The sequence below is a fragment of the Hylobates moloch genome, unplaced genomic scaffold (genome assembly GCF_009828535.3).
Source record: "Hylobates moloch isolate HMO894 unplaced genomic scaffold, HMol_V3 SCAFFOLD_4, whole genome shotgun sequence".
Taxonomy (NCBI): Eukaryota; Metazoa; Chordata; class Mammalia; order Primates; family Hylobatidae; genus Hylobates; species Hylobates moloch.
This window is the reverse complement of record NW_026652279.1, coordinates 92,931,688-92,944,413: the sequence shown is the minus strand read 5'-3', so window position 1 is coordinate 92,944,413 and position 12,726 is coordinate 92,931,688. Positions and strand designations below refer to the sequence as shown.

The 12,726-nt window shown below is 49.0% G+C and overlaps 1 protein-coding gene across 1 annotated transcript; it reads right to left on the bottom strand.

Annotated features, from left to right (window-relative positions):
• Window positions 1-10,536, bottom strand: URAD (ureidoimidazoline (2-oxo-4-hydroxy-4-carboxy-5-) decarboxylase). Its single transcript, XM_032149162.1, is given in 4 exon segments — window positions 1-92; window positions 95-277; window positions 280-342; window positions 10,362-10,536. Coding segments are annotated over 4 exon segments (513 nt in total).
• Window positions 10,537-12,726: the final 2,190 nt, after the last annotated feature.

Below are 12,726 nucleotides of genomic sequence, written 5' to 3'. Positions count from 1 at the left end.
CTACAGTTTGGCGGGGTCGGCGCGGAGGAGGCCGGCCAGGCGCAGGCTGCAGATCTTCTTCACCTCGCCCAGAGCAGTGCGCAGCTCCTGCGCGGGCAGATCAGCCGGCGCTCCAGCTCGCGCGGCACTGCCGTCCGGTAGCTGAAGCGCGCGGCGAGCACGAAGGGGAAGCCGAAGCGCGCGCGATACTGCGCGTTGAGCTCGGCCAGCCGGAGCTGCTCGTCCGCGCCCAGGCTCGTCTGGCCTGCGCCGCTCTGTTCCCGCTGCGACTCGCTATGAGCGTGCCCCGCTGCAGGTCGCTGCCCGCCAGGTCCGGGTGGCAGCGCAGGATGCCCTCCTGGCCTGCGGAGAAGCACAGACACAGGCGGGAGCGCGTCACCGCGCCCGCTCCGCACCTAGCACTCGAGGGGGCGCGTAGGCCGAGCCCGGCCCTCCTGCCCCCCTGCCCCGCCCCGCCCCGCCCCAAAGAAGGCTGCGGGAGGGTGAAGTAGAGTACCCAGGCGGTGATGTCCTGGCGGAACAGGGGCGCCCTTGGCGCGCCCCTCTAGCAAGTCCTGGACCTTGCGCTTCTCGGTCCCCACTACATTCGGTCGGGACCAGGATCCAGGGGCGGCGCGGGAAGTGACACGTTTGTCTTTTGAGACCTTGGGTCAAGAAGAGCGGAGGAGAGAGAGGGCGGCCGCTGAGGCTCGGAATTTACGACTAGGTCGGGAGGGAGCAGAGACGCGATAAGGATCCTGAGCTTTTCCTATCTTTCAAAGTCCTTTGCTCTCTGGGGGGGCTTTGATGTCTAAAGGGGCCGGACGCAAGGGCCTGAAGACTTCCTGCAAAAGCTCTGGAATGGGTTTCGTTCTGCTCCAAAGGAGAACGGACAGGGGCGGGGTTGCATCCATAGGGATGACATCCATGGGGCTCGGCAAATAAATGCCCTGGATTTTGTGACCCTAAGTGTGAGTTCTGGGTTTCTGGAATCAGGCATCCAAAGAGGCTTGCAGATGATTAACTGCAAAGAAACCCACCTCTAGCCGGAGTTCCGCAGCCCTTTCAATGAAAGTGGCTTTCCTCTATTTAGGAAATTGCACCCACCCATCCCCCACCGGCCCGGGACTTATTCCCCTTCTCCGACTGTAGATCCCAGAGGCCCCAGAGAACAGCGTTTACTTGAAGGAAAGCTTTTTTTTTTTTGGAAAGCTTTACATAATCTCCTAGGTCTAAAATTGAAAAACTCTGGCGAGTTACCTGTGATTTTCAGTCCCAGGGATTTCCCGGAGTTAGCGCTGGGCAATCATCTTGCTCAGCTCTCTAAAGTGAAATTTAGATTCCTCGGGGCGAGGCAAGATTCCAGATATGGTGAGCAGGGCGCCATGGTTTGTACAATGCGGGTGACGCCTAACTTGCTTTAGAGTTGTGAGGATTAGAGACAATTCACTTACTTAAAACACATCGCCTAATACCTACAGGTTCCACTGTAGTAAACCCAGTGGAACTGGACTGAGGTGCCTCAGGAAGTACCTGTCTCTGTATCCCAGTAAAGCGGTTGTCCGCCTCTGGCGCTGGGAATAGGCGTGGGGTCTGTTGGAAAAGGCGCGCATGTAAAACACCATTCAATGAATTTTATCTCAAAGAAGCTGAAAATTAAACCCCCTGTAAGGTAGACGTCCTCTTCCTCAAACTTATTGTTTCTGTCTAATAAAAGGATGATTGATATTGCACCATCTAACTCATGAACTAATTTCTCCCTGAAAGACACGGAGAACTGGGGGTAACATCCCCGTGTAAGAGAGAATTCAATGAAGGCTCCAAAAGAACTAGTGACCTGCCTAGGGTCACTCACCACACTGCGCCTGGACCCTCTACTCCAAATCACAGACGTTTTCAGAGCACGGCTGCCCCTGCAAGGTTAAGGAAAGTTCAAAACGAAAGTCATGTCACAAATAATCCCATCCCTCTAACACCACTGTTTTTTGTTTTTTGTGTGTTTTTTCAAGACAGCTCTGTCGCCCGGGATGGAGTGCACTGGGGCGATCTTGGCTCACTGCAACCTCTGCCTCCTGGGTTCAAGCGATCCTCCCGCCTTGGCCTCCTAAAGTACTGGGATTACAGGTGTGAGCCACCGAGCCGGCCTAACACCACTGTTATAGAGCCCTTCTCGTAGGTGTCCTGCCCCTCGGGCACTGCAAACAGAAACGGGTCTTTCCCGCTTCCCGCGTCCAGCCCCGTCCGGGTAGTGCGAAAATGTGAGAATTAAACTCCCCACCTGGGGGAGCAGCCCCAGACCTGGGCCCGGAGTTGGTCGTGCCACGCGGCCACTTGCCAGGCCTGGGGAACCCAGCTCAGCTCCCGCCCGGATCCCCTCGGCGCTCACCCAGGCCCAGGACGGCAACCTGCCCGGGCTGCGGAGGAGGGGAAAATGCGAATCTTGGGCGGCTGGACTTTCCGCGCCTCCTCCTCAGGTGTTCGCAGTTTCAGAGCAGCCGCTAGGTCCCCCGCCCAGTCAGGGGACTTCCCTCCCCACCATCGCATGCTGTCTGGAGGATCAGCCCAAGCTGCGAGGGAGGTGGTCGCTGGTGGGAGGCCGGGGGCGGTGGTCACTGGTGGGAGGCCTGGGCGCTGGGTCTGTCGTCTTGCCGCCCCCACCAGGCTCCCCGCGCAGGCCGCGCAGCAGAGAGAGGCGGCGGCGTCCCGCGAACCCGGCACACGCCCGGCCCCCTTCTTGCCCTTGGTGCCCTCGCATCTCGCTTCTCACTCTCTAGAGTTTATCTCCCGCTTGGAAACGTCGCCCGGGGTTAATGTTTGCCTAGAACTGAGCACGAGTTTTCCACTCTTGCAGTGCGAGAAGAGAAAAGACGCAGATAAACTAGCAGAGCAAAGGGCAGAAGAAAAGAGACTAAAAAGGAGAAACTGGAATTTACTCTCTGTCTCAGTCGCTTCTCTCTCTCCCTCCCTCCCTCTCTCTCTCTCTCTCTCTCTGTCTGTCTCTTAGCTGCGCCTAATAAGAAAAAGGTGTGAGGAATCAGGCAGAGGATGGTAGCTCAGAAGAAACAGAGCCTGACTTCACCTGGCCAGATATCCCATCTTCATTGCCCCAAACCACTGGACCCTTAAGTAAGTACATCGGGAATGGTGCCTACTGTGCCCACTGGCCTGCAGCAAGGACCCAGTTCCCTGCCAGCGCCAGTATGCTATCCCTAAGCTGTGCCCATAAGCCCCAGTGGGAGGCTGGATACTGGGCAAGTAGGTGCCATCTCCTTGCCTCCAGTCCTCAGCGTCCCCCACCTGGAAGCCCAGGTGCTAGCCAGGCCAGTCAGACAGCCCGTGGTTCTCAGGGAATCTAGGTACTGCCCGTTCTTCAGTCTTTCTTGAAAATCTGGACTTACCTCCTAAGCATTGGCATGTCACGTCTAGAGATGTAGGTGTGGATGTGTGTTATTTGCCGGGACCACAGGACCGAATTTTTGCACCTAGAAGAACTCCTGGCACGGAGCAGACACTCATTGTTCTATGGGAGAGGAACAGGGTAGGCAATTGTGGCCATGGAAGCCCAGAATCCCATAACAGTCCAGCTGTCTCCTGGTCCATACCCAATGGTATCTGGGTATGTTCTTACCCCTGGTACAATGGACAATCTGTTTTTCCTATGGAAGGCCAACCCCTCCATTTGTGTTCTTGAAGCTAGCTCTCCTTTCCTGTCAAACACTTTGCTTCTGCAATTTCAAATAATCTATTTCTCCATCCCCACACCGCTTACCCTTATCAATGTGCAAACATGCCTTAGAATCACTCATCCCGTAAACAATATTAATGTTCTCCCTTGATTCCCTGTTGCTCTCTTGTTTCTCCCTATTTCTCTGCTCCTCCTTACAGAAAAGACCTTGAAGGAGTTGTCTCCTGGCCTCTCCACTTCCTGACCTCCCTTTCCAGGCTCACTCTGTCGAGCTTCGAGCCACTGTACCAACTGATCTGCACTCATTAAGGACATCTTGCCTGAGCCCAAAGACCAATGGCTGACCCTTCTTTCTCAGCCTCTCCAGACCATGTCACCTGGTTGGCCCTCTCTCCTTAAAAAATGACTATAAACGGCCGGGTGCAGTGGCTCACGCCTGTAATCCCAGCACTTTAGGAGGCCAAGGCGGGTGGATCAGAAGGTCAGGAGTTCGAGACCAGCCTGACCAACATGGTGAAACCTCGTCTCTACTAAAAATACAAAAATTAGCTGGGCATAGTGGCACGCACCTGTAATCCCAGCTACTCAAGGCAGGAGAATTGCTAGAACCCGGGAGGCGGAGGTTACAGTGAGCTGAGATCATGCCACTGCACTCCAACCTGGGTGACAGAGCAAGACTCTGTCTCAAAAAAAATGACTACCACTTACCTTCAGAGACATCCTTTGCCTACTTTCATCTTGCTCTGCCAGATAGGTCACTAGCACTAGTACCACAGGACTCAGTACCCACATCTCATCCCTTTGCTGTTGACACCAATGTACTAGTACTAAGTGCCCTCAGCCAGTCCTAGGGTTTGAAATGCCATCCATTCTTTGATGACAGCAAGATATAGTTTAGCCCTCAGTGTTTCACCAAGCTCCTCTGTTTTGATGCAACTGAGCAGTCAGCATTTTCATTTGGATGATTTTTGGGTATCTCAGACTCAGCAAGCTCCTTCCTCCATCCTGTCTTCTCAACTCTAAGTCTTCCTCAACTCGGAAAATGGCACCACCACCCACCCAGTGGCTCAGACTGAAAGCTTAGGAGTGACCATTCAGCTTCGTTTCTGATCTGCCTTCCATCATCAAATCCATTAAAAAAAAAATCCTGTTGACTCTAACTGTAAGCCCTATTCTGAGAATCCATTCGCATCTCTCCATCTCTACTGCTCCAACCACAGTCCAAGCAACCTCATCTCTTACTCTTACTACTGCAACAGCCCCTCGACCTGGCCCCCTGCATCTGACATAGCCCCCACATCACCATCCTAAAGCATAAACCCCAGTGACCCACTGCAAATGGAGAAGCAAGTTCCTTATTAGACCTAAGCAGCTTTACATGATCAGGCCCTTGCTGCCTCTTCCTCACATCCCTCCACTCCTTACTATTTTCCAACTACCTTGATCCTTCTGTACCCCAAAAATGTCAAGTTCATCCTGGTCTCAGGTTCCTTTGCTTTTTTGTTGTTTTTGAGTTGGAGTCCTGTCCTGTCACCCAGGCTGGAGTGCAGTGGTGCGATCTCGGCTCACTGCAACCTCCATCTTCTGGGTTCAAGTGATTCTCCTGCCTCAGCCTCCCGAGTAGCTAGGATTACAAGTGCGTGCTACCATGCCCAGCTAATTTTGTATTTTTAGCAGAGATCAGTTTCAACATGTTGGCCAGGCTGGTCTCGAACTCCTGACCTCCAGTGATCCATCTGCCTCATCCTCCCAAAGTGCTGGGATTACAGGTATGAGCCACCACGCCCAGCCAGGTTCCTTTTCTAAGAGTGGCCTCATCCCAGATTTCAGCTACTTATTTCTCATCCTTCGGTCTTAAATTTTAACCTCCTAAGAAAGACCACCTTTATTACATATTTTCTGCCATATTACATATTTTTTTCCTGAGAATTTCTAGAACCTGAAATAATGGTATTTTTAATGTTAATCCTGTCTCTCTTCACTAGAATGTAAGCTCATTTAAGGCAAGGACTCGTCTTGGTCACTACCCCATTCCCAGTGCCCACAACAATCCCTGGGGCACTGTGGGCACTCAGTGAGTATTTTTTGACCAACACAGCACTTTTGGTAAGGAGTGTTTTGTTTTGTTTTGTTTTGTTTTGTTTTCTGAATAAACAAACACATTTTAATAGCTCAATCTAAAACCCTCATAGCCTGTATTATAAGGAACTTATTAGATTCCAACTCCATTCATTCAACAAAAATGTTGTTTAATAAGCATAAAGTAATAAATTGTGGCATTAGTATAATTCTGAAAGACACAGAGATGCACTTTTTCTTTTTTTTGAGACAGGGTTCTCGCTCTGTCATCCGGGCGGGTGTGTAGTGGTGCAATCATGGCTCACTGCAGCCTCAACCTTCTGGGCTCAAGCTATCCTCCCACCTCAGACTCCCAAAGTGCTGGGATTACAGGTGTGAGTCACCATAGCCAGCGGAAATGCACAGTTAATTAACTCTTATGAAAGTTGTATTGCTCTTTAATTTTATAACACAAATCCATCCTGAATTTCTTCAGCTAGTGCACGTGTGTTTCAACTTTCTTCCCTTTGCTAATTGTCAGTTCTCTTTCCTGGAAAAGCTTTGCCTCATCTATAGGAACTGATTGGCTGGAGAAGGTACTTTGCCCAATGGCAGTAGAGCTCAATATTAATCCTGGACTGCCACCTACTGGCCAATAATCATCATAGCAGAACCTAAATGGACTCAACCTTAGTCTAGAAACCCAATTTTGTTTTCTGTTAATGGTGGAGGTTTTTCTTCAGTCACCAAAACAAATACATGACTAGGTAGACCACTGTAACTTGAACGTCTCTCTAAGGTACCTTCGTTTTAGATTCAAAGAATCTATTTCACCCAGTTTGTTTCTTACTATCCAAAGGGTAAAGCTAGACTGTAATAAATCCCATTTTAAGGCTGGGCACGGTGGCTCACACCTGTAATCCCAGCACTTTGGGAGGCTGAGGTGGGCGGATCACAAGCTCAGGAGATCGAGACCATCCTGGCTAACACGGTGAAACCCTGTCTCTAGTAACAATACAAAAATTAGCCGGGCATGGTGGTGTGTGCCTGTAATCCCAGCTACTCAGGAGGCTGAGGCAGGAGAATCGCTTGAACCCGGGAGGCGGAGGTTGCAGTGAGCTGAGATTGTGCCACTGCACTCCAGCCTGGATGACAGAGCGAGACTCCATCTCAGAAAAACAAACAAACAAACAAACAAACACCATTTTATTGGATTTTTGACAAAAAAATTATACGTATTTATAGTGTGCAACTTGATTCTTTCCATATACATATACATTGTGAAATGATGAAGTCAAGATTTTTAATATATCTATCACCTCACATATTTATCATTTTTTTGGTAGTAAGAACATTTAAAATCTACTCTCTTGAAGGTGGGGCAAGGTGGCTCATGTCTGTAACCCCAGCACTTTGGGAGGCCAAGGTGGGCAGATCACTTGAGGTCAGGAATTTGAGACAAGCATGGCCAACATGATGAAACCCCATCTCTACTAAAAATAGAAAAATTAGCTCGGCATGGTGGCAGGTGCCTGTAATCCCAGCTACTAGGAAGGCTAAGGCAGGAGAATTGCTCGAACCCGGGAGGGTGAGGATGCAGTGAGCCAAGATGGTGCCACTGCACTCTAGCTTGGGTGACAGAGTGAGACTCTACCTCAATTAAAATAAAAAATTAAAAAAGCCTACTTTCTTGGCAATTTCCAAATATACAATAGATTATTATTGACTATAGTCACCATGCTGTGAAATAGGTCATTTTATTTGATTATTTAAACAATAAAACATGGGGTCTAGGACATCAAGCATTTATGTTAATCAAATACATTAGTGGATAAATGAATGAAAACCTTAAAAACTGTTTCTAGACTTTGTTTCTCATTGTCTGGAAAAAGCCTTCAAAACCTGTTGGGTTGACGCTCAGGGTTGTTAGAATTCCAGTCCTGCCACTTTCTAGTAGTGTGTCCTTGTTCAAGTTACTTAATCTCTGTGTGCCTCAGTTTTCCCATCGGTAAGAATGGGAGTCATAATAATACTATTCCTCATTTTATAGGGACATTAGAGGATTGAATGAGTTAGCAAGTGCAAAGTTTTTGGAAAAGTGCCTGAAACACACTAGTAGTAAAAGTTCAATAAATTTTAGCTATTTGTTGTTGTTATTGTCGCTATTGATAAGATCACTTGTCTACTGTCACTGAGATGTTAAGATGAGGAGTTGCCGCCAGACAGCATTGAGGCTCCCAGCTGCTCCCAGACAAGTGCAGAACCGAGAAGCAGCCTCCCCGACAGGGAGCTCCTCCCCAGAACCGTGTCTACTGCAGACACCAACAACCGTCCAGGGGGCCCAAACCCCCTCCAGCCATTTTGTCCACTGACCTACCACTGAGTCACCCAGTTAAAATGTGTGGGGGAGGGGGTAATGCCAGAATTCTCATTTTTCAGTATCACCTTGGAAACGATTTCATGCATTCATTCAGCAAACTTTGATTAAGTCCCAACATCCTGTTCACTCTGTGATCTGGGATTCTGACACTAGCCAGGAGACAGAGGTTTCATCAAGTCACGGGGGCATCAAAACAAGCCTTGGGAGCGGGGGTAGCCCACGTCCAGCGCTGCCCACACTCCACTGTGCTCAGGGCCCTGACTGGATTGACCCGTAACTAGAACCTCTGGCCAGCCGGGTTGTGGGGAGTGTTGGTGAGCAATAAGATGAAAATGGAGAAATTGTTATGTTTTTCTCAAAGTTCCAGGCACAGCATAATAAAGCCCCCAAAATGTGTGTTAAATAACTGGCCAAACCCAAGAATAATAGATTTAAGTTATTCACGCGATCCTAGCTTTCTCTCTCAACATGCTCCCTCCTCAGCCTCTCCACTCCTTTGGGTATTAAGACAATCAAAGGATTTGTCTCTCTCTTTTTTTTTTTTCCCCTGAAAAGAAATTACTTTCCAGTGAGGCTGTCATTTTGCCTCCTCTATTCTGTTTTCCGTCAGACACTGAGAGGGTGGGTTCCGGGGCCTCGTGCTCCTTCCGGCCTGCCCTGCAGGAGTTCAGCTGAGAGGTTGTGGTCCCTTCACTCATCAGGCAGGGACTGGGCTGTCCCTGTGAGTCAAGGGTCAGAAGGCTCCAGTGATGACCCCCAAGCCCAGTGGAGGAGCTGAAGTCCTCAGCTGTGGAGAGGCCCCCAGAAGTGGGTGAGTGTCCACATGGCCCCGACATTCCTGTCCATTCGATTTTATGACATCCTCTGCTCTGCCTAGATAAGCCTCAAATGAATTAAAAGGAGCTCCTTATTTTGGAGACATCTGTATGACGGTCAGAAGCCATCTGACTGTCAAAGCCCGTCCTGATAGGCAGCACTGTCTGTTGGCTCCTTTTTGGAGAAGAGAGCAGGGGCTCTCCTTCCCCACCCAGACGTCAAGGAGGCCTCTCTGCCCCTCGCCACCCCTTCAGTACATTTCAGGTTTCTCCACAGACCATCCAGGACAGCCCCTGAGGCAGCCTGGTCTCTGTGAAGCTGTGTGTGCCATTCGAAGTCACCCCCTCTTCTCCTCACCCCACACCAAGAAGTGCCTCATTTTCTCTCTCTCTCCACAGAAGAAATCGGTAACTTCTTTCCCTTTCTCCAGAGGGATGCCTTCAGATTCTCTTCCTTCTCCTCCATCCCTCAGGGAGTTGCTGATCTGAATGAATTCACTCTCCTCGGCCGTCCAGTCCAAACTGGCCCTTTCTGGTACAAAAGTCAGCCGATTGCCCTTTCCCCTGGGCTCTGGAGAGAGTCTGATATCCAGCTGTCCTCTCTGTCACACACAGGACATTCCCAAGCCAGATGGGGTGGCTGAGAGAGGGTGGGCTCTCAGCCTGGCCTTTAGCCTCTGAATCACTCTGATGTCTTTTGCCAGGTTCCTCCTTGTGACCTCAAAGCTCTAATATTTAGCAGCCACTTACCTTAGCCAACGCGTTCTTCCAGTCCATGTCTGACCTAAACCACGCAAGTGCTTGACTCTCACGGACTAGACCTGAGGAAACTTACTGAACCTTCCAAAGGAAAGAGCTCAATAAACACATCGAGTATAAGGAATTAGACTAAAATAGATGAGAGAGAGAGAGAGATTTTTAAAAACAACATTTTTTTGTTATTTTTTGTTTTATTTTTTGAGATAGAGTCTTGCTCTGCCACCAGGCTGGAGTGCAGTGGTGAAATTTCAGCTCACTGCAACCTCCACTTCCCAGGCTCAAGCGATTCCCCTGCCTCAGCCTCCCGAATAGCTGGGACTACAGGCATGCGCCACCACGCCTGGCTAATTTTTTGTATTTTGGTAGAGATGGGGTTTCACCATGTTGGCCAGGATGGTCTCGATCTCCTGACCTTGTGATCTGCCCACCTCGGCCTCCCAAAGTGCTGGGATTACAGGCGTGAGCCACCAACACACTCGGCCTAAAAACAATTTTTGTAGCAACAGATCTCATCCTGTTGCCTAGACTGGTCTCAAATTCCTGGGCTCAAGTGATCCTCCCATCTCAGCCTCCCAAAGTGCCGGGATTACAGGTGTGAGCCACCATGCCTGGCCAATATCTAAAAATATTTTGATAAGCATATTTGAAATCCCTTTGCAGAGAATGTCTGATACTGAAGCCTTACCTGACTGTGGAAGGGCATCAATAAAGGCAAAAAAGTGCTTCTCTAAATCTTCCAAATCAGAGAATGGTCGCTGGGACCAAACAGCATCTGCAATCAGAGGACATCTCTCAATGACATTCCCAAACACATCCACGAATTCTCCAAAGTCCATGGAGTTGACCTTCTCAATGTCCATTGCTTGTATTCCACTGGAGACAGCGGGACGTCCAGCTCCCCTCTCGGTGAGTGAGTGACGCTGTCTCAGCTCACTCGGTTATATTTGCTGAACACAAGAGCTTGCTTTTTACGCAACACCACCTTCCCGTGTTTTAAATGCCTTTGGGAGAAGCAGATCTGGAATACTTGTGTAATGAACCAGCACAGGCTTAAGATTCTAATCCAGGGAGCAGAGATCTCTGCATGGTCAATGTTTCCAACCAAACCATTCCCATAATCAAAGGCAGCAGGGGCCATATTTCACTCTAAGCATTAGACCTAGATCTGTTTTTCATGTTATTAGGCTTTTTTTTTTTTTTTTTTTTTGGTGTCTAGCTCTGTCACCCAGGCTGGAGCACAGTGGCGCAATCTCAGCTCAATACAACCTCCACCCTCTGGGTTCCAGCGATTTGCCTGTCTCAGCCTCCTGAGTAGCTGGGATTATAGGCATTTGCCACCACACCCAGCTAAGTTTATTTTTTTGTTTTGTTTTTGTTTTTGTTTTTTTAGTAGAAACGGGGTTTCACCATGTTGGCCAGGCTGGTCTCAAACTCCTGACCTCAAGTAATCCACCTGCCTTGGCCTCCCAAATTGCTGGAATTACAGGTAATTATTATATTGTTATTATTTGAGATAGGTTCTGCCTAGGTTGTCCAAGCTGGAGTGCAGTGGCTATTCATAGGCACAATCCCACTACTGATCAGCAGTGGAGTTTTGACCTGTTCTCTTTCCAACCTGGGCCAGTTCACCGCTCCCTAGGCAATCTGGTGGCTCCGGTCTTCCTGGAGGACATCAGATTGATGCCGAACTTGGTGCAGACACCTGATCGGCAGAGCGCACTACAGCCCAGAACTCCTGGACTCCAGTGATCCACCTGCCTTAGCCTCCTGAGTAGCTGAGACTACAGCCGCGTCTGGCTGTTATTAACACTTTAATGTTATCATTACCGCGGACATTTTCCCTGATAATTTAGCCAGGTCACGGGTCAACCCACTTGGAACTTGCTTTCCTATCTATTGTTATTGCTGCTGTTAAGGACAGGTACTATGTTTTACTCAGTCTGTGTATGCCAGATGCTTAACACGACAGGTACTTAATAAATGCTCATTAAGCAGGACAAAATGTCTAAGGAATAATTCTGCCCCGTTCTCAATAGTCTCTCAAACCCCATTAGGAGTTATTTTCTTCTTGAAAATATCTGTGCCTATGTTGCTTCTTGTATGTATTTACTTGTATGTCGGTTCTCAGCCGGGACATATTCTAAAAGCCTGGAGACCAGTGTGTCTTGTTGCCTCTGTAACATGGCTGACCAGAGCTGTGCCTACGGTAGGCATGAAAGAAACCCTGTGGGATGAATTGGTTGGCCAGTTAGCTAACTACATAGATTAGATTTCAGGTACTAATGTCTTCCAGGTATACACAAAACAAAATAATGTGCAAGGTAAAGTCAAAGAAAAGAAGGGGTCAGAATTGACAAACACATTACTGCTATCTCCCTTTAGAACTACAAATGCAAACATTTCCCAAAGCCATACCAGTTACGCGTTTGCTTTCATTTGAATAAAAATTCAATGAACCAGGTAAGGTGGCATGTGCCTGTAGCCCCAGCTACTCAGGAGGCCGAGGCAGGAGAATTGCTTGAGCCCAGAAGGTCCAGGCCAGCCTGGGCAGCATAATGAGACCTTATCTCAAAAAACAAAAATTCAATGAGTGGACAACCATATTAGGATTCATAAACCAGTCTCATATGCTCCTATGGTCTGTGAAAGGCAAACAACAACCGTCCCCATGTGATCTACCAGCAGCCATTATTTTCGTCCTAAGTCTATAGACTCTTCCCCGGCTGGCACCTCTCCTTGACTACCTGGCCCATCGGGTCAGGACTAACCAACCGAGCCCTCATCTCTTAAAAAGTAGCTGCTAAAACTTGCTTTTCAAAGGGGATAAATCTGGTGCCAGAAGTTCCAGCATGACTGGCCTTCTATTGAAATATAAGGAAGGAAGGGTTAACACTTCTACAGTGTATGCCTCTGTGTGTGTGTATGTATATGTAAATGTATATGGAATCACACAGCATGTATGCTGTTTCTGGCCGTGCAGCACGGCATAGTGAGCTTGGACTCGGAAGCCACCACCTGGGTTCTGATCCCAGCTCCACCACCTATTGTGT